This window comes from Aulonocara sp. 'chitande type north' Nkhata Bay, linkage group LG22 (assembly GCF_057382095.1).
Source record: "Aulonocara sp. 'chitande type north' Nkhata Bay isolate Kocher_YH1m ecotype deep benthic linkage group LG22, A_spYH_male_GT1.1, whole genome shotgun sequence".
NCBI classification, from domain to species: domain Eukaryota; kingdom Metazoa; phylum Chordata; class Actinopteri; order Cichliformes; family Cichlidae; genus Aulonocara; species Aulonocara sp. 'chitande type north' Nkhata Bay.
The window spans coordinates 4,399,656-4,422,149 of record NC_141364.1 but is presented as its reverse complement, the minus strand read 5'-3'; the positions used below and the strand labels follow the sequence as shown (position 1 = coordinate 4,422,149).

Genomic DNA, 22,494 nt, shown 5'->3' with positions numbered 1-22,494 from the left:
CCACTCTGACAGTAATAAACTGCTGCATCTTCAGCCTGGACTCCACTGATGGTCAGAGTGAAGTCAGAGTTTGATCCACTGCCTGTAAAACGAGCTGGAATCCCTGAATATCGAGTGCTAATATGGTAAATGAGCAGTTTAGGAACTCCTCCATCTTTCTGTTGGTACCAGGATAACCAATTACTATTAACATTCTGACTGGTCGTACACTTGATGCTCACAGATCCTCCCACAGCAGAGCTCACTGCTCCAGGCTGAGTCACTGTGATCTGTCCTCTGGACTCTGAGGACACAGAGACAAAAACATAAAGCAGCTTCATGGTTTTGTGGGCTTCATTTCAGAGGGACAGATGTTGATAGAGGAGAGGAGTTTGATTCTCTGGACTTTACCTGTGAAGCAGCAGCAGAGGAGAGTCCAGATGAGGACGCAGATCAAAGTCATGTTTTTGATGAGGAGGATTTCTGTGCCTTCTGTTGTGATGAAGGACAGCTGTCAGTCATCCAGTGTTCAACTCTCAGGACTATAAACTCTCCCAGAGCACTGGAGCATGGTGCTGCTGATGCAAAGTGCCCCTCTATGGAAATCATCTGACTGAATACAACAGCTACTTGGCTCAAATAGTTGATGCTGTTTATCAGTTAATCAGTTTTTCACAATGTCCACTGTAATTTGTTTCAAAAGAATGATTTTCTTGGAAAGGAGATTTCCTCACCCCAATCCAAGTGTTGGCCAATCAGGAATGTGCAGGGTGCCAGTTTAGCTCAGTGGGTGAGCAGGTGACCACATGCCACATGGGAGGGGTCAGCAGCCTGGATTTGAGTCTAACCTGTGGCCCTTTACTGTGTGTCTTTCCCACTTTCCTATCTGTCTTCACTGTTTTACTATCCAATGATGGGAAAAATGCCAAAAATGTCAAAATAAAAAAAAAATATATGCTAACTATAAGACAGTGTTGCCTGAAGATAAAAGCACACACATTTGTCCTTGTAAGACACAATCTGAGTTTGTTCACATAAAAAAATAGAAAAGAAATACTGTACTTATCTACTCACAAACACATGAACAGAGTTTCTGAGAATCTTCAACCTGAAAGAAGTTAGAAAATGACCTGTCAACAAATTAAAGTGCTGTTCACGTGTAAAAAATAGGCCAGAATAAATAGAAAAGTCAATGTTTTTCAGACTACACCTGTGCATGTAAACATGGCCTCAAAGGTGAAATTTAAAAAAAAAAAGGAACAATTTGTAAAAGTTATTTTAGAGTTTTGAAAAACTCACTCAGCACAAAAAACCTTGCAGTGATTCACATTGATGCACGATGCTGACCACAGGTTGGAAAAGTTAAACATGACCACAGCGCAGATATCACTTGTTAAAATGTTTTGTAGAATAACAGGACAACCTGTGAGACTGGAAAGACTCGACTTTCATGTCCTGAACATGTTATTTTCTGTTTTGTGATGTAGTGTGTAATGCTCAGCAGTATAATCATTTTAACTGGTTCTGTGCATGATCTAAAGCAGTCTTTCTCAAACTGTGGTTCACATACCACAAGTGGTACTTGGGCTCTCTCTGGTGGTACGTGAGAAATCTCCATATTTTTTTTTCTTAAGATTAAATAATATACCATTGTGGAGGTATGCAAAGACGACACGAGCGTTCCCGAGGCTCTCTGGGAGCCGGAGTCAACCAGAAAACGTCTCCCCGAGTATGAGTCCTCCATGAAGTGCAGCCTTTCCTTATCGCCTGCGGTCACAGCCGCTACAGAGCACAGGCGGGCTCATTTCCCTGGGCCTTAAAACTGCAAAGGCGGCAAAGCGCTGTCACGCTGATGGTAAAAACACAACCCTTTTCGATGACAACGCAATCCCAGCCACTATCAATGAGTTGGAGGCCCCTGGGAGAATCGGTGGGGGCGCGGGAGTTGCCGTCGGTGAGTCGGGAATTATCGTCTCGATGCCAAAGCTCCTGGTAGCCAGGAGAATGCGATCCACTTCTTCTGCAAGTGACTGGGAATCCTTTGCACCCAGCAGCAGGGAGTTGTCAAGGCCAGCTCAAGGAAGACGTGAGTGAAGAGGAATCCGCCGTCATCCGTTCCTAGCAAGGACAGCGTGCTCTCCATGAGCTCGAGAGCGGTACCATCACCCAGGCCAGAGAGAGAGAGAAGAAGAAGAAAGTGTACTTTATTGGTCCCCGTGGGGAAAATCCCTCTCTGCATTTAACCCATTCACTCAGTGAAGCAGTGGGCAGCCACTGGGCGCCCGGGGAGCAGTGTGTAGGGACGGTACCTTGCTCAGGGGTACCTCAGGGTAGCTGTTCAGGGGAATCGAACCCCCAACCTTCCGATCATGGGGCCGCCACTCTACCTACTGAGCTATCCCTGCCCCCCTGAGAGGAGTTTCTCAGCCCGCTCTGCATCGGAAGGGGAGTAGTGCTGCAGCAGCAGCGCCTTCAGAGCGGTGTATTTCCCTTTGATAGGGGGGGATCTCGGAGGAGGGTCATCACATGGTGGGTGGACAGTAGATCCAGCAAGTATTTTGTGTTGTCGGCCGAAATGACATGAAGAGTAAACTGAGTTTAGACGTGCACAAACCATGAAGGAGGGTCATGAAGCTAAAACTCTGGCAGCTTAACTGACACAGAAAAATTAAAACATACAGCTTTGCTATCACTTCTGACATAAATGAAGACAGAAAACTAAACAACAGTGGCGTTTCTAGGGTTACTGAAGTTGGGCTAGCTACACAGCTATGGTTAGCATAATATAAACACAGTGAAGCTGGAGGATGAACTTTTTTCACTCGATGAGGGTTCCCGATGGTTAGGAACAAATGTAACTGCATGGCAGGATGCTGTTAACGGACCAGACTTCATTGAGGAGATCAACTGCAATATAAGGTTAGAATAGAATAGAATTCAACTTTATTGTCATTGCACATGCACATGTACAGGGCAACGAAATGCAGTTTGCATCCATCCAGAAGTGCTTTAGCCATGATATAGATATATTACAATATATATATTAGCAATAATATAGATATGTGAGTATATTACAGAAATGGGTCTATTATGGTATGTTATAATGTACACGGTATGAAGTATGTTGTGAATATTCTATAACTATAAGTATGTACAGGCTATGAACAGGATATAAATATGAAAAACTATACAGAATATGAAATAAATAACTTTACAGAAATAATGGGAACTATGCATTATTATAATATATTACTTATTATAATATACTGCTGCATGGGCTGGGCTGTAGTTACATTATAAGGTTTAAAAAACTGAGCTTTAAAATGAATTGTGATGATAAAAACCGAAAGAGGCCGACAGTGATCACTGACTTTTTTTAGGGGCTTGTTTAGATTAAATGGAACAAAATAAAAAGCGTTAATGTTACGGCCGAGAGGGCCAGGCGGTGTGTGTGGACTCAAACGCAGACACAGAGGTAGGAAAAACAGTGCTTTATCTACAGTGCCTAGTTTAATTACAATGCAGGAACTATAAAGGCTACAAACTGTGAACTATGAAACATGAAACTCAGACAGTGTGCTATGACTAGATGCAAGAGTTTAAGTACAGATCCTGGGGAGGGAAAAAGGGGCAGCGGCCTGGGTGGAGTTACACAGAGTCACTATAATGAGAAGAGACAGCCAGTCAGTGGCAGTCTAGTGAATCACAGCCATTTGATTAAACTATGATGGTTATGGCTTATGCATTGCAGGGGCAGGCATCGCGCAAGGAGGGTGTCTAGGGGGTCCGGGTGAGGAGTGGTGGGGAGAGAGTCCGGAATATACTTGGAGCAACGGCCCTGGCAGGGAGGCAGATGAAGAGCCACAATGAAGGGAGTGCAACCTGATAGCAGAAACCCAGTGTCCAGACAGAGATGCATCTCTCCTGTTTGTAAAGCGTGACAGCCAGGCAGGTACTAAGACAGGGAGAAAACACTGAGTAGAAATGCAGATGTTAGGGAAACTCTCAAGAGCTTGGCGGCCTAGAACTAACGTGGGTTAGCTGAAGATCTGGCAGAGGTCTGTTGTGAGTGCTGGTCTTAAATGCTGGTGACTTGATTGCAGTCAGGTTTGAAGGCTGATGGGAGTCTCCGCCTGAAGGTGGAGCCCAGCAGAGTGGAAAAACCCCGCACTCACCTGGACCATGACAGTTAAAACGTAAGATAAGATAAGATACCTTTATTAGTCCCACAAGGGGAAATTTCATGTTAAGGCTGCTGACCTATTGCACGCAATGGCAGCGCCATCTTACCCTCCAACCATACATACATTACCCAAAAACATCACATGGGGAAGACAGGTCAGAGAGGTATAACATGGAAAATGCACCACATGAGGAAAGATAAGGAGAAAAAAATAACTCCCCCCAGACTGAGCTGCAACAGGGAGATCAGTTTGAAAACAGAAAAAAACACCTCTGCACATGAAAAAACTCTTAATACACCAAAGAAACACATGACAAGCAACAGGGGAGGGTAAAGGGTGAGAGACAGCCAGTGTAGACAGTACATCTGGGCCTGAAGCATAAGCGCTGGTCTCCTTGATCCACCGTCAGCATCGGAGGGGAATAAACATCAAAGGCGTTTGGAGGGGGGATGAGTGTACATCTGCATGTGTATATATGTCTGTGTCTGTATGTGTGTGTGTGTCCAGAGTTCAGCTGAGACAGTGTCCTTCGCCCTGCCAGGCTAAGTAAACAGTCTTCCAGCCAACCCAGGTGGCCTTGCATGGAATGGGAAGAACAGTCTAAACACAGTCGTTATCAGGGTGTTGTTGTTCAGCTCCAGCCTTGAGACCACAGCTGGTGCCAAAGGGGTAGCTGCATGAAGTGATGGTGGTTTTTACTTTAGTGCGAACAGCTCATATGAATTTTAAAGCAGTTCTAACAGTCCAACACTGGTCTCTCAATCTCAGAGTGAAGAGTGAAGTCAGAGTTTGATCCACTGCCTGTAAAACGAGCTTAAGTCCCTGAATCTCGAGTGCTAGACAAGTAAATGAGACGTTTAGGAACTCCTCCATCTTTCTGTTGGTACCAGGCTAAACAGTTGGAGTTATAAACATCCTGACTGGTCGTACACTTGATGCTCACAGATCCTCCCACAGCAGAGCTCACTGCTCCAGGCTGAGTCACTGTGATCTGTCCTCTGGACTCTGAGGACACAGAGACAAAAACATAAAGCAGCTTCATGGTTTTGTGGGCTTCATTTCAGAGGGACAGATGTTGATAGAGGAGAGGAGTTTGATTCTCTGGACTTTACCTGTGAAGCAGCAGCAGAGGAGAGTCCAGATGAGGACGCAGATCAAAGTCATGTTTTTGATGAGGAGGATTTCTGTGGCTTCTGTTGTGATGAAGGACAGCTGTCAGTCATCCAGTGTTCAACTCTCAGGACTATAAACTCTCCCAGAGCACTGGAGCATGGTGCTGCTGATGCAAAGTGCCTCTCTATGGAAATCATCTGACTGACTCACACAGGGACTTGGATCTATCAGCTCACATGTTATTGAATATAAGTATTTTTTGAAGAATGGTTTGGGGTTGAACTTAACTTAACCTGGACAGATTTGTGCCCAGTGAAATGAAAGTCCTTTGCACCATTTAATCACATTTAAATCGTCTGTCTGGACTAGTGATGTGCGAATCATGAACGAATCGTTCAATACTCGAGAATTACTTTACTGCCTCGTGAATCATGATTCACAACCCCAACTGACTCACTGACTCATCCCTGTTGCTGTTTGCAAACTAATTTCATTAGTAGAAATATATCTAGCTTATAATTAAAATTGTGGGGAAAAAAACAACAGCCAGTTATGGTTTAGGGCCCAGATGGCTTAGGGATAGAAGCTCCTCTTGAGTCTCTCTGGCCTTGCCTGGATGATGCAGAACCTTCTTCCAGATTGCAGAAGTTGGAACAGTTTGTTGCCAGGATGGGACGGGTCCTTCAGTATCTGCGCTGCTCTAGTCCGGCATCTCCTGGTGTAGGTGTCCTGAAGCGGGGGGAGAGCAATCCTGCAGCAGCGTTCTGCTGTACGGATCACTCTCTGGAGAGCTTTTTGGTCCTTAACACAGCTGTTCCCAAACCAGGATGTGATGTTCTGTGTGAGGATGCTCTCCATAGCTATTTGACACATTTGAGGAAAATACTAATAAAATAAAATAAAAATAAAATAAAATAAATGTTCCCTTTAGAAATCTTAATTTTTTTTGCTCTTTTTTGCTCTATAAAAATAGTTGTTTTTCTTTTTCAGTCACTCATCTTAGCAGTAGGATTTACATGAAAAGAGAAACAAATTAAGTTTGAGTGAAAATGTACATTTTTTGCACTCTTTGGGCAACTGACTCAGTGACTCAAAAAACCCGATTCATTTTGGTGAGTGACTCATTCAAGCTCGATTCAGTAAAAAGAATCAAACTTACCATCACTAGTCTGGACTCTTGGGGTAACTCTTGACTCTGCATTGATTTAGTTTAAAATCTCAAATCTCTCGTTCTGTCTTGTTTCTTCCCTTAAATTGGTAAGTTAAGGACCGTTATGTCATCCCCTGAACTGGAAATTGTTATTCATTTGTTTCATCACTGTAATTAATTGTTCACTTCTGTAAGAATAAAGTCGCTCCAATGTCCACAGTGTTGTTCATCCAGCTGCACTGGCTCCCTGTTGAACTCAGAATCAGACTCTTGAAGTGGACTCTGTCTTCATGAGTTCTTCCTGGGCAAGCAGCAGCTTACATCATTAAACTGTTTCAGCCATACAGCCACAGCAGGTCCCTGAGCTCTTGTGATCAGGGTCTGCTTACTGTACATCGTACGAGGCTGAAAACTAAAGGAGACAGAGCTTTTACCACAGTGACCCCAGACTCTGGAACTCTCTCCCTCTGAGTCTGAGATCTGTGGACGCAGACGCAACCAAATGTCATGTTATTAGACTTGAATTTAGTAAACTTTGTTCTTTAATGCTCTGTTATTTTGTTGTGAAGCACTTTGTGATCCTTGTCTTGAAAGGTGCCACATAAATAAAATCTGACTTACTTACTTTTGTCATATGGTTGATCGATGGATCAGGGTTTTTTTTTTTTTTTTTACAATATTGCACGTGTTAACATTTTTTATACGTAGGATTAAAATTAGTAAACAATACGGAAAAATTAAAATAAAGGCTGTGTAATTTTACTAAAGAATGATTCATCAGCTGTCAGAATTACACAGGGAGTGAATGATTTGATGAGTTTGTTTGTTTCAGAGTCAGAGAGCCGTGTCTCTCTACAGTCTCGGGCTGGGCTGCCTCCAAATCACCTGCATCTTATCTGAGGCAATCACCGGAGGACTACTTCAGCCAGCTCTGACGGCTTCTCCTCGCCAGTCTGTAGGTCTCCTCCCAGTGTGACCAGCATTCGGCGTGGAAGCCTGTGGCCTGCCTGTCATCCTGCCTGACTGCCTCCCTCCCTAGGATTCCCTTCTTGGACACCTCTCCCCTCCAAGCTCCACGGTCCTGCTCTACCTTTAAGCCTCAGCAACTTATGAAGTCTAGCTGTTCATTTTTTGACAATCTGCGTGCTGTTAACTGTGTCTCCCCTTTCTGTTGCAGTTTCCCCATGGTCCCGATTACGGTGCTCCTGGGCTCCACGCTCCTCGTTTTCAACCATGGCATGAGCCTTAGTTTTTCGTTTCTTTAACACTGTTAAAAGATTCTTCAGTTCAATAAAATTGTGTACATAGTTCTGAGCTGCTTTGGGGTCCTGTTACCTGAACACTCCGTGTTCTGTGACAAGGAGAAGATTAAATGAATGATGATATGAACAAACAATTGAAAAACGAAACACCTTGAGTTCAAATACAGCTTTTTCACTCGCGTTCATGTTTGATGATATGTTTACAGAAAAATCTTTAATTCACAGGTGTATTGAACACAATGCGATAGCAGTAGGACATTTTTGACGAATCACATTATGTTGTGTGTGTGTGTGTGTGTGTGTGTGTGTGTGTGTGTGTGTGTGTGTGTGTGTGTGTGTGTCCTCAGTGAACTGTATCAGTCTCTGCAGTATCTTCCAGCTGCAGCAGTCACTTCAGTTTCTGTTCAGTCTGACTGAGGGAGGTTTTTGTACGACTGTTTTTCACTGTGTGAACACACGCTGACTGTTAGGATAGTGATAACTCTGACAGTAATAAACTGCTGCATCTTCAGCCTGGACTCCACTGATGGTCAGAGTGAAGTCAGAGTTTGATCCACTGCCTGTAAAACGAGCTGGAATCCCTGATACTCGAGTGCTAGCAACATAAATGAGCAGTTTAGGAACTCCTCCATCTTTCTGTTGGTACCAGGATAAACGGTTGTTGTTATAAACATCCTGACTGGTCGTACACTTGATGCTCACAGATCCTCCCACAGCAGAGCTCACTGCTCCAGGCTGAGTCACTGTGATCTGTCCTCTGGACTCTGAGGACACAGAGACAAAAACATAAAGCAGCTTCATGGTTTTGTGGGCTTCATTTCAGAGGGACAGATGTTGATAGAGGAGAGGAGTTTGATTCTCTGGACTTTACCTGTGAAGCAGCAGCAGAGGAGAGTCCAGATGAGGACGCAGATCAAAGTCATGTTTTTGATGAGGAGGATTTCTGTGGCTTCTGTTGTGATGAAGGACAGCTGTCAGTCATCCAGTGTTCAACTCTCAGGACTATAAACTCTCCCAGAGCACTGGAGCATGGTGCTGCTGATGCAAAGTGCCCCTCTATGGAAATCATCTGACTGACACAATGAAATCCTTCCTGCTTTTTCTGTCTGAATTAATGATGTCTTTTCTGTTTTTGCTTAGTTTCCTATTAATTGATATTAAAAATTAATCAAAATTTAATTTGCAGTTTATGGTTTACAGTTACAGTTAATGTGTAACCTGCCCCTTACCCTGGGGCAGCTGGGTAAAGCTCCAGCCTCTCCAGAATCCTGTCAGATAAGATCACAGATTGAAATAGAAAGTGTGACATCATCAATATTTTTTATAACTTTCATTTGATGCTTTTTTTTTATATATAAATTTGTTGGCCCAACAGCTAATTTAGGAAATTATATCGGTGACTCATAACTGAATGATCAGTTATTCAGTGTTTAACAGAACGGCTTATTCATTTATTAATGTCAATAGTAAATGATCAACTGTAATGAATATTATCCGTAGTGTCCATCTTAACACAAGGTCACTCTTCTGAAAAGAAAAACAAATTATCATCAAGAGAACTAAAACCATGAATAACAATAATCAAGAAATATAAATTAAACACAGAACACTTGGTCACAGACCAATGAAAGCTATTTTGATTGAAAACATATATTATGTTGTTTAATTTATAATGACGCAGAGTTGGTAAAAGAGGAAGAATTTATAGATTATCTGGGATGAAGAATAGTTGAGTTCTTTAAAATAAATAACACAAAAACATCTGCCTTCATTGAATGAAAGCATTGAATAAATGAAAATATTTTTTTTTTTATTGAGATTCATAAAAAGCTTTATTACTTAAAGAAGTACAACAAATCAGACTGCTTATGTAATGGAGTTATTTCTAGGAAAACGTCTGTCAGAAGATTGATCCACAGAGGGAGAAATAGCCATATGCTATGAGATGATGAATTAATGACGTTTGAAGCAAATGCTTAAATTTACAACACGTGTTCTTTGGTCAACCCAGGTAACTGTTGGTATGACAATATATAAAGTATGGATATATTATAATGAGGCTGTTATTACACATTATGTTGAAAACAGCAAAGCTTTTGGAGAATTTCACCAGCCATTTGTACAGTACTGCACTTAAAACAACACAGAAGAGCTACTGATTGAAGGTGTCAAACTTGGATCAGTGTGACGATGCTGTTTATCAGGAATGATTCAATCCATCGTAGTATTGAGCAGATATATCAGTTTGTTCTTCAGAATATTCTTATTCCAAAATTTTTTCTATTATTTAAATGTTTTGTTTTATGGTTCATTGATGGATTCACATGTTTATCATAATATTTAGTAAGGATATATCTGGATTAATTTAAAATATGAATTAACGAGGTCACAGGTTCATGCTGTAGAGTAGCTGAGCTTAGTCTCAGAGAGTGAGGAGCTCAGACATGTGGAGGTACAGTCACTGCTCTTTGCTTCAAAGGACTTCTTATAAAACACAAACAGACACAATCAGTATCTTTTAAACGAGGCTGTTATCTCTGACAGCAATACCTATAACACCTCTTTCTGTAGCTATGATCACAACCATGTGACATGTAACAGTGGGGCAGATCAAGCATCGTTGTTCACTACTGTTGATGTTTTTTTTAATCACAAATTACAAACAATTACACAACTGAATTCCAGCTTTATTCAAATGAATAAAATTAAGTAATAAAACCCATCATGATAGAATCTCTGTTATCATCACGGACACTTTAAGTTCAAGAACATGTACCTGGATAAAAGCTGCTGTTGGAGGTAAAATCCACAGACTGAACAGAGTTTCATCATGTTATTTTTGCACTATTATGTTCCGCCACATGTTGTTATTACATGAGTTGATTAAGGTAAGCATTAGGCTGACATCTGGGGCCAGAGCTGAAACTCTCCTGGGCCAGCACAGGACCACCATTGTATCTGCAGCTGGCCTTGTGCTGGCCCATGTGTGGGCCACCTCTGGCAAACCTGATCTGGGCCACCAAAGGGCCGTCATTCTTTGCAGTATGTGGGCCATGTGTAAGCACCTTGTGTGGGCCAGATCAGGGCCATAACAATTTTACTGTGTGGGTAATAGTTTATGTTACACTTCTTTTGCCCCGGATCACATTTTATTCACTGCTGTTGTGTTTCTACCTCATTGTAAATAAAGTCATTGTCCACACGACAGCTCGGAGTCTGTTTTGGGTTCACTCCACGCTCTGGCGACAGCCCTGACACTTGATTAGATGTTATGGCTTTGTTCCACTGCGGTTATCAAAGGTCATGACTAAGATTCATCTTGGTATCTGTTACTGGCCCACGTTTGTTCTTTAGTTAATTATATATTTGCAAGTTGAAAACAACATGCATGAGATAGCAGTGGGACACATATTTGTGTTGAAGGGCTTTATTTTGTGTGTGTGTGTGTGTGTGTGTGTGTGTGTGTGTGTGTGTGTGTCCTCAGTGAACTGTATCAGTCTCTGCAGTATCTTCCAGCTGCAGCAGTCACTTCAGTTTCTGTTCAGTCTGACTGAGGGAGGTTTTTGTACGACTGTTTTTCACTGTGTGAACACAGCTTGACTGTTCAGCCAGTGAAAACTCTGACAGTAATAAACTGCTGCATCTTCAGCCTGGATTCCACTGATGGTCAGAGTGAAGTCAGAGTTTGATCCACTGCCTGTAAAACGAGCTGGAATCCCTGATTGTCGATTGCTAGCAATATAAATGAGACGTTTAGGAACTCCTCCATCTTTCTGTTGGTACCAGGATAAACAGTTGGAGCCATGAACATTCTGACTGGTCCTACACTTGATGCTCACAGTTGCTCCCACAGCAGAGCTCACTGCTCCAGGCTGAGTCACTGTGATCTGTCCTCTGGACTCTGAGGACACAGAGACAAAAACATAAAGCAGCTTCATGGTTTTGTGGGCTTCATTTCAGAGGGACAGATGTTGATAGAGGAGAGGAGTTTGATTCTCTGGACTTTACCTGTGAAGCAGCAGCAGAGGAGAGTCCAGATGAGGACGCAGATCAAAGTCATGTTTTTGATGAGGAGGATTTCTGTGGCTTCTGTTGTGATGAAGGACAGCTGTCAGTCATCCAGTGTTCAACTCTCAGGACTATAAACTCTCCCAGAGCACTGGAGCATGGTGCTGCTGATGCAAAGTGCCTCTCTATGGAAATCATCTGACTGAAAACAACAGCTACTTATCTCAAATAGTTGATGCTGTTTATCAGTTAATCAGTTTTTCACAATGTCCACTGTAATTTGTTTCAAAAGAACAATTGTTAGGTTTTGTATTGTTCATTGTCATTTATGCTTAGAAATATTTACTCATATATGCTTAGAAGTATATAATCATTTGTAGATTGAAAGAATGTCTCATCCTAGGAGGTCTGTAACAACTCTGTGTAGCATGAAGAGGGGGGTGCGTTCACTCCTCTACAGAGTGTTCTGGCATAGATCACACACCTCCTAGGAGAGGTCGTATCTTCTCTTGCTGATATATGGTTTAGCAAACACACGTATATCTGTTTAAGTATAAGAGCCTTTTGTTCAGATGGACCGCTAGACTCCTGGCACCAGCTTTGGGGAAGTCTTCACAGGGTCACATCTTGACCTCACACACACACACACACACACACACACACACACACACACACACACACACACACACACACACACACAAAGGCAAGGTACTCTTTGTGTTTATGTAGACGTCATATGTTAATGAACCTATGCATATTCATGTAACCTCAATAAAAGAGCAGTGTTACGGGAGAACGGACGAGAGCAACTGGGGTCAAGCGAAGGAACGGCGTTTGTCCGGTTCTCTCCCGTGCACGAGAAACATGAAGAACTTTGCCTACTTCGTGTCTTGCTTGCTGTGTAATTATATTGTCCTCAACGTTCCAGCGAATAGGTTCAAGCTACAAACCTATCAACGATTTTCTTGGAAAGGAGATTTCCTCACCCCAATCGAAGTGTTGGCCAATCAGGGTGCCAGTTTAGCTCAGTGGGTGAGCAGGTGACCACATGCCACATGGGAGGGGGCAGCAGCCTGGATCTGAGTCTAACCTGTGGCCCTTTACTGTGTGGTTTCCCACTTTCCTGTCTGTCTTCACTGTTTTACTATCCAATGATGGGAAAAATGCCAAAAATTCCAAAAAAAAACATGCTAACTATAGACAGTGTTGTCTGAAGATAAAAGCACACACATTTGTCCTTGTAAGACACAATCTGAGTTTGTTCACATAAAAAAAAGAAAAGAAATACTGTACTTATCTACTCACAAACACATGAACAGAGTTTCTGAGAATCTTCACCCTGAAAGAAGTTAGAAAATGACCTGTCAACAAATTAAAGTGCTGTTCACATGTAAAAAATAGGCCAGAATAAATAGAAAAGTCAATGTTTTTCAAACTACACCTGTGCATGCAAACATGGCCTCAAAAGTGAAAGACATTTCAAACAAATTTAAAAAAAAGGAACAATTTGTAAAAGTTATTTTAGAGTTTTGAAAAACTCACTCAGTACAAAAAACCTTGCAGTGATTCACATTGATGCACGATGCTGACCACAGGGTGGAAAAGTTAAACATGACCACAGCGCAGATATCACTTGTTAAAATGTTTTGTAGAATAACAGGACAACCTGTGAGACTGGAAAGACTCGACTTTCATGTCCTGAACATGTTATTATCTGTTTTGTGATGTAGTGTGTAATGCTCAGCAGTATTATCATTTTAACTGGTTCTGTGCATGATCTAAAGCAGTCTTTCTCAAACTGTGGTACACATACCACAAGTGGTACTTGGGCTCTCTATGGTGGTACGCGGGAAATCTCCATATTTTTATTAAGATTAAATAATATACCATTGTGGAGGTATGCAAAGACGACACGAGCGTTCCCGAGGCTCTTCTGGGAGCCAGAGTCAACCAGAAAACGTCTCCCCGAGCATGAGTCCTCTATGAAGTGCAGCCTTTCCTTATCGCCAGCGGTCATGGCCGCTACAGAGCACAGGCGGGCTCATTTCCCTGGGCCATAAAACTGCAAAGGCGGCACAGCGCTGTCACGCTGATGGTAAAAACACAACCTTTTTCCATGACACCGCGATCCCAGCCACTATCGACGAGTTGGAGGCCCACAGGAGAATCGGTGGGGGTGCAGGAGAGTCGGAATTATCGTCTGGATGCCAAAGCTCCTGGTAGCCAGGAGAATGTGATCCACTTCTGTCTGCAAGTGACTGGTAATCCTTTGCATCCAGCAGCGGGGAGTTGTCAAGGCCAGCTCAAGGAAGACGTGAGTGAAGAGGAATCTGCCGTCATCCAATCCTAGCAAGGACAGCGTGCTCTCCATGAGCTCAAGAGCGGTACCATCACCCAGGCCAGAGAGAGAGAGGAGTTTCTCAGCCCGCTCTTCATCGGAGGGGGAGTAGTGCTGCAGCAGCAGCACCTTCAGAGCAGTGTATTTCCCTTTGATAGGGGGGGATCTCGGAGGAGGGTCATCACAAAACAGTAGGCAAAACTGACGTGAATACAGTGCTTTATTTACAGTGCCTAGTTTAATTACAATGCAGGAACTATAAAGGCTACGAACTGGGAACTATGAAACGTGAAACTCAGACAGTGTGCTATGACTAGATGCAAGAGTTTAAGTACAGATCCTGGGGAGGGGAAAAGGGGCGGCGGCCTGGGTGGAGTTACACAGAGTCACTATAATGAGAAGAGACAGCCAGTCAGTGGCAGTCTAGTGAATCACAGACATTTGATTAAACTATGATGGTTATGGCTTATGCATTGCAGGGGCAGGCGTTGCGCAAGGAGAGTGTCCAGGGGGTCCGGGTGAGGAGTGGTGGGGAGAGAGTCCGGAATATACTTGGAGCAACGGCCCTGGCAGGGAGGCTGATGAAGGGCCACGATGAAGGGAGTGCAACCTGATAGCAGAAACCCAGTGTCCAGACAGAGATGCATCTCTCCTGTTTGTAAAGCGTGACAGCCAGGCAGGTACTAAGACAGGGAGAAAACACTGAGTAGAAATGCAGATGTTAGGGAAACTCTCAAGAGCTTGGCGGCCTAGAACTAACGTGGGTTAGCTGAAGATCTGGCAGAGGTCTGTTGTGAGTGCTGGTCTTAAATGCTGGTGACTTGATTGCAGTCAGGTTTGAAGGCTGATGGGAGTCTCCGCCGGAAGGTGGAGCCCAGCAGAGTGGAAAAACCCCGCACTCACCCGGACCATGACAGTTAAAACGTAAGATAAGATAAGATACCTTTATTAGTCCCACAAGGAGAAATTTCATGTTAAGGCTGCCGACCTATTGCACGCAATGGCAGCGCCATCTTACCCTCTGACCATCAGAGGTGGGACCAAGTCATTGTTTTGCAAGTCTCAAGTAAGTCTCAAGTCTTTATCCTCAAGTCTCAAGTCAAGTCTCAAGTAATGTCAGGCAAGTCAGAGTCGAGTCTCAAGTCACTGGTGTAAAAGTCCAAGTAAAGTCACAAGTCTGAAATTTTGAATTTCAAGTCCTTTCGAGTCTTTTAAAAAAAAACGAAAAAAATTATGTTGCAGTTATGCTAAATGTAAATATTAGACCATGTAATTTTTAAATCTGTGTTTTTCTCAACACATGACAAAATAGTGAACTTAGAAAATATACACAAATTGTGAAATTGCACCTCTTTAAAATGCAGCTCAATTAAACCTAGCTCCAAGAATAATTTTCACCGACAGTTCTGAGATAAGCTGCATGTTATTCTTGGATGCGGTTGTAGGACCGGCTTTAAAATCGCATGACAAAAATATCATACATAAATAAATGATATATTTTTTTAAAATATCATTTAAAAAAAAAACTGCATCACCAACGTAGCCTGGAAAACATTTGCTAGTTAGATGAAGTCAGCTATCTCATTGTAGCATATTTATATGCATATTTATAATCATACGGTTCTTGGAGTGAGTGCATACACTCATGAAGTTTAGTAACTTCCGGTCACTGCAACAATTCCAGGTACAGTTTACCGACGGATGGGTGCAGGACCTTGAAATGCACAGTGTAGAAAGTAAAGACCATCGTACGTATCATAAGTTTACCAGTCTCACAAATCGTCGTCATAAATACAGATTTGTTAACCGTTTATTAATAGGACCTTTGAGCTCAACGGTAATTAATTAGCAGTGGAAATAATTTCTGGTAGCATCACAGAAATGTAGCAGTGACAATAATATTGGATGCTTTAATCGTACTGGACAATTAGTGATACAAAGCAACTGTTTTATCCTGTGACTAAAAGTATATGTTTTTGTCAATGTACCATAATAACAGAAGCGAAACACAATATTGTGTCAGGATAATTCACTATTTATGCACAATAAACAAAGAAGCGACAATTTCTGTTCAGCGCCAGACTTGCTTGTAACCTATATCACCAATTATGTTAAGAAAAATGACGCATTAACTACAACAGCAGACTGACCTTCGTGTAAATGCTTGGAGCAGACTAACCTGTGAGCTGGAGGGTTCTGGGACGTTATATTTGATCTTTGAATGGCTGCAATCCAGGCCATCCGTCGTGTCTTTGTTACTTCGGAAACATGGCTTGAACAATTTCTCTTCAACGACGTAATCCGATAACAACCGATCTCTTTACCCGTCGGCTTCCCGTGGCTGTCATGCGACCGGCTATTGCAGTTAATAATACAACAGCTTCTTGACATTTTTGTGTTTCTTTTTATCGCTGTGTAACTGATTTTAATTGAAAGCCTGCGTGCGCTAGTACCGCTTGCCACGAGCTCCCAGAATCCTTTGCGGTTCTACCCGTGAATGACGTCACATTTTCAATCTCTATATAATATGCATGTTAAATTTTATATTTGGGGTAAAATGTCAAGTCTTTTCAAGTAAACCGGTTCAAGTCCAATTCAAGTCCCAGGTCATTGGTGTAAAAGTCCAAGTCAAGTCACAAGTCTTACAACATTTTTTCAAGTCAAGTCTAAAGTCATAAAATTAATGACTCGAGTCTGACTCGAGTCCAAGTCATGTGACTCGAGTCCACACCTCTGCTGACCATACATACATTACCCAAAAACATCACATGGGGAAGACAGGTCAGAGAGGTATAACATGGAAAATGCACCACATGAGAAAAGATAAGGAGAAAAAAATAACTCCCCCCAGACTGAGCTCCAACAGGGAGATCAGTTTGAGAACAGAAAAAAACACCTCTGCACATGAAAAAACTCTTAATACACCAAAGAAACACATGACAAGAAACAGGGGAGGGTAAAGGGGGAGAGACAGCCAGTGTAGACAGTACATCCGGGCCTGCAGCCTTTGCGCTGGTCTCCTTGATCCACCGTCAGCATCGGAAGGGAATAAACGTCGAAGGCGTTTGGAGGGGGGATGAGTGCACATCTGCATGTGTATATATGTCTGTGTCTGTATGTGTGTGTGTCCAGAGTTCAGCTGAGACAGTGTCCTTCACCCTGCCAGGCTAAGTAAACAGTCTTCCAGCCAACCCAGGTGATCTTGCATGGAATGGGAAGAACAGTCTAAACCAGCGGTCCCCAACCCCTGGGCCTCGGACCGGTACCGGTCCGTGAGTCATTTGGTACCGGACCGCGAGAGTTGAGGCTCAGGTGTGAAATATATGGTTTTCAGGGTTTTTATCGGTTTTCAGCGTTATTTTGTTATCGTTTTTATCGTTAACTCGGTTTTCCTGGGTGTGTTATGAATAAATCTTCTTTTTTTCGGTACCGGTACTAGTTTTATTTTGTTGTATTTATCCGCGACACCTTAAAGGCCGGTCCGTGAAAATAATGTCGGGCATAAACCGGTCCATGGCGCAAAAAAGGCTGGGGACCGCTGGTCTAAACACAGTCGTTATCAGGGTGTTGTTGTTCAGCTCCAGGCTTGAGGGGGTTTGAACAGCCGGTTCCGCTTTCTTAATTCTTCGATAAGTCAGGGCCAAGCCAGCTCCGTCAGCAAGGACCCTGTTATCATGGTTCCGAATAGGTAGATATCTTCAGCACTCAGGCTCACCCGAGCCCAGACTTCTCATTGAGAAAAGGGTGTCAATTGCATTCAGAGACCAGATTGATCAAATCCATAATTCCTCTTTTAGGTTTTAGACAACAGACATGTTAAAAACACAACAGCCTCAAAAAAATGCAGAATAGTTTGGATCCAGAAGCAGGGTTCATACGTCATCACTTAAAGATTGGATATCCCACCTGCTGTGAATGTTTTAATGCAGTACAGTTGTTGTTATCATCATTTGTCACATCCTGTTTGTGACAGTTAAAATAAATAACATTCATATAAGAAATAAAATTGTCTCGTGTAAACTGTGTGGTGCTACAGTGGCTTTTCCACATTTTGTCACATTACAGCCACAAACATGAATCAATTTTATTGGACTTCCAGGTGAAAGACCAACACAAAGTGGTGCACACGTGAGAAGTGGAACGAAAATCATACATGAATCCAAACATTTTTTACAAATAAATAACTGCAAAGTGGGGTGTGCGTAATTATTCAGCCCCCTTTGGTCTGAGTGCAGTCAGTTGCACATAGACGTTGCCTGATGAGTGCTAATGACTAAATAGATGCACCTGTGTGTAATCTAATGTCAGTACAAATACAGCTGCTCTGTGACGGCTTCAGAGGTTGTCTAAGAGAATATTGGGAGCAACAACACCATGAAGTCCAAAGAACACACCAGACAGGTCAGGGATAAAGTTATTGAGACATTTAAAGCAGGCTTAGGCTACAAAAAGATTTCCCAAGCCTTGAACATCCCACGGAGCAATGTTCAAGCCATCATTCTGAAATGGAAGGAGTATGGCACAACTGTAAACCTACCAAGACAAGGCCGTCCACCTAAACTCACAGGCCGAACAAGGAGCATGCTGATCAGAAATGCAGCCAAGAGGCCCATGGTGACTCTGGACGAGCTGCAGAGATCTACAGCTCAGGTGGGGGAATCTGTCCATAGGACAACTATTAGTGGTGCACTGCACAAAGTTGGCCTTTATGGAAGAGTGGCAAGAAGAAAGCCATTGTTAACAGAAAACCATAAGAAGTCCCGTTTGCAGTTTGCCACCAGCCATGTGGAGGACACAGCAAACATGTGGAAGAAGCTGCTCTGGTCAGATGAGACCAAAATGGAACTTTTTGTCCTCAATGCAAAACGCTATGTGTGGAAAACTAACACTGCACATCACTCTGAACACACCATCCCCACTGTCAGATATGGTGGTGGCAGCATCATGCTCTGGGGAGGCTTCTCTTCAGCAGGGACAGGGAAGCTGGTCAGAGTTGATGGGAAGATGGATGGAGCCAAATACAGGGCAATCTTGGAAGAAAACCTCTTGGAGTCTGCAAAAGACTTGAGACTGGGGCGGAGGTTCACCTTCCAGCAGGACAACCACCCTAAACATAAAGCCAGGGCAACAATGGGATGGTTTAAAACAAAATATATACATTTGTTAGACTGGCCCAGTCAAAGTCCAGATCTAAATCCAATCGAGAATCTGTGGCAAGATCTGAAAACTGCTGTTGACAAACGCTGTCCATCTAATCTGACTGAGCTGGAGCTGTTTTGCAAAGAAGAATGGGCAAAGATTTCAGTCTGTAGATGTGCAAAGCTGGTAGAGACAGACCCTAAAAGACTGGCAGCTGTAACTGCAGCAAAAGCTGGTTCTACAAAGTATTGACTCAGGGGGCTGAATAATTACGCACACCCCACTTTGCAGTTATTTATTCGTAAAAAATGTTTTGAATCATGTATGATTTTCGTTCCACTTCTCACGTGTGCACCACTTTGTGTTGGTCTTTCACCTGGAATTCCAATAAAATTGATTCATGTTTGTGGCTGTAATGTGACAAAATGTGGAAAAGTTCGAATACTTTTGCAAGCCACTGTAAATAGGCCTATACTGCTGTACTTTAATGTCGGTCATAAGGGTGGTACTTCAAGAGACATATGTTATGAGGTGGTCCTCACTGTGAAAAGTTTGAGAACCACTGATCTAAAGACACTGAGTGTTTGTGAGAACACGTAAAACTGTTTTGATGTATTTGTGCAGTTTGAGGTTTTGTGAATGTAGATTGAAAATTCAATTTAATGTTTAGAGTTTTGAGGAAGAAGGTGGAAGTGTCGTGGTCCGGAGTCTGTGGACTCCATGTTTATGTTTTAGGTTAATTAATATTATGTGGTTTTGTTTATTTTGGGTTATTTGTGATTGTTCAGAGTTTAATGTTCTCTGTTCCTCGATTGTGTTTTGCTTAGTATTTTTGGTTCTATGGTAATGTTTTCAGGTTACATCCTCCCAGTCTCGTCTAATTAGAATCAACTCTTCCTCCTGTCTGTCATTTCCTTGTTTCCTTGTGTGTGTATATTAGTGTGTGTTTGCCTCTTTGCTCTTTGTTGGAGCATCTGCGTCTCACTGGTGTTTCATCCGCATCTCGTTTCCTGCTGGCCATCCCCTGTGTTGTCTCAGTCTCCTCACGTTTCATGTTTGGTTTGTAGTTTTCCCCAAGTTTTGTTCACGCCATACCCGTTCCTGTTATGTGCTTCACTTACGTTAAATAAAACTCACTCCCTGAATCTGAGTCTGCGTTTGGGTCCTTCCAATAAAACCCGCAGCTGTGACAGGGAGCTTTTGTAGTGATGTATCTTAACAACTATAAAATGTAAATTCTCAAATTATATTTTTGGAACTTTATTTTATTGTGTTTACTTTATTTTAATTTTAAAATTATACTATTAATATGTTATAAAGCTATGATGAAAACAATTCATATTGTTGAGTTTGTTTGTTTCAGAGTCAGAGAGCCGTGTCTCTCTACAGTCAGAGGTTTTTGTACGGCGCCTCAATGAGTTTGTATCACTGTGGTGGACTTTTGGTGGAGGAACCAGACTGGATGTTGGAAGTAAGTCGAACTTAAACCTCTTTTATTTTATCAGATTTCTTTCTTGTGGTTATCTTGACTTTTCTGTTCAGTGTGCCAGAAAACAAAAATCATTAAAATAGTTTTTAGATCAATTTTCATGAAGACACAAAGTTAGCTTCAGAATAAATGTTAAAATCAATATTAACAAATAATATAAAACATCAGAGTGGACTTGAGGATTATTGAGATATATATATGTCTGGTTAACTCTTGAGAGCTTTTGGTTTTAATTTAGTCTGTTAGAGTCAGAGAGCCGTGTCTCTCTACAGTCAGAGGTTTTTGTGCAGCGGCTCAGTGAGTTTGTATCACTGTGGTGGACGTTTGGTGGAGGAACCAGACTGCAAGTTGGAAGTAAGATTATAAAGTTTTTAAAGAAACTACATCGAGGTTTAAATGTTAGCTTTATAACAATGAAGTATTCATGTAAAGGTAATATTATAACCATTGTACACTGGAGGCTGACTCCATCAGCTTTAATTAGATTTTATGTCGACATTTCTGACATAAAGACGATGCATTGTGTAAATAATATAAACTGTCATCAGCCTGTGATTATTTTCTAGTTTGAAATCACAGTCACTGTTTCTAAGATGAATTAAATGTAACTGTCCTCAAGTTAAACAGAGTGAAGATAAAGATTTCTGGTCTTTTACTTAGTCAGTAAAAATGTAGAATTTGCTTAGAAATCATAAAAGCACTACAATAAATGACTGAAACTCACATGAGGTAAGTAGAAAACTTGTGTATTATACAGAACGGAGGTTTTTGAAGCTTAACATCTTGTATAATTGTTGCCATATCTGCTTATTTTATTTCCAGAAGTTAAAGATGGGCATTTGACAGTGTGCAGCACGTCTGGTGTTTCTGTTGTAGCAGATATCATTTCAAATGTCATTAAAATCATGTAAGCAGTAAAAGAAATTAATCCACATCATTCAAGTAGTGCTATTAAGTTTCTTATCTCCAACAAGTGATGTGTTATAGATAACTGATGACTTTGAAGCTAAAATAGTTTTGTAAATGTTTCCACATCTGCTTCTTTTATTTCCAGTGTAGTTTGAACATATTTCAGCTCAAACTGTGTGATGATTCTCTCTGTGCTGATATGCATGAGAGGTTTCTTAAAGGGAAGTGAAACAATGTGTGAGTGAATGACTGGTGGAGCAGAAAAAACACCTGACAGAAACTTCTTAACGGAGAAATTCAAATTGTGGTTCCTGTCCTCTAAGCTGATTGGTGTTTCCTAGGTGATGCCCGCCCCGCCCTGAAGGTGCTGGGTCCCTCCAGTGAGGAGCTGAAACAGGGGAAGGCCACGCTCATGTGTGTGGCCAACAAGGGCTTCCCCTCAGACTGGAGTCTGTCCTGGAAGGTGGATGGCAGTGGCAGCATCAGCTGGGAGGAGAGCAGGAGCCCCGTGGTGCAGGAGAACGACGGCCTCTACAGCTGGAGCAGCACCCTGAGGCTCCCTGCAGACCACTGGATGAAGGTGGGCTCTGTGACCTGTGAGGCCACCCAGGGCTCCCAGACTCTGGTCTCAGAGCCACTGATGAGAGACCAGTGTCCCCAGTCCTGACCTGACTAACTGTGACTTTTATGCTGGTCTTACTTTCACACTGCATTCTGTAGCTTTTTTTCCAATTTCTTCTCTCATTTTTCATTGCTTTGTTTAAAGTTTAAAGTTTGTTTAAAGTTTTAAAGAATAAAAAAAATCTACATTAAATAAGAATTGAGTGTTTGTCTTACTTTTGTGGTGATGTCAATATTAAACTCTAAATAATGATTTCCAGGATTCTTATTGGAAACCAGTGTGCTATCTGTAGTCAATATGA

The 22,494-nt window shown here is 42.2% G+C and overlaps 1 protein-coding gene across 1 annotated transcript; it reads left to right on the top strand.

Annotated features, from left to right (window-relative positions):
• The first annotated feature begins 1,639 nt into the window (after positions 1-1,639).
• Positions 1,640-22,286, top strand: LOC147303259 (immunoglobulin kappa light chain-like). Its single transcript, XM_086281239.1, has 4 exons — positions 1,640-1,708; positions 1,759-1,933; positions 20,537-20,644; positions 21,913-22,286. The coding sequence occupies exons 1-4, from the start codon at positions 1,640-1,642 to the stop codon at positions 22,236-22,238; spliced, it is 678 nt and encodes a 225-aa protein (XP_086137365.1). The 3' UTR covers positions 22,239-22,286.
• Positions 22,287-22,494: the final 208 nt, after the last annotated feature.

Coding starts and splice junctions, on each gene's coding strand:
- LOC147303259 (XM_086281239.1), top strand. CDS start 1,640: ATGCAAAGACGACACGAGCGTTCCCGAGGCTCTCTGGGAGCCGGAGTC. Junction 1,709..1,758: donor ACCAGAAAACGTCTCCCCGA/GTATGAGTCCTC, acceptor CTGCGGTCACAG/CCGCTACAGAGCACAGGCGG. Junction 20,645..21,912: donor AACCAGACTGGATGTTGGAA/GTAAGTCGAACT, acceptor GGTGTTTCCTAG/GTGATGCCCGCCCCGCCCTG.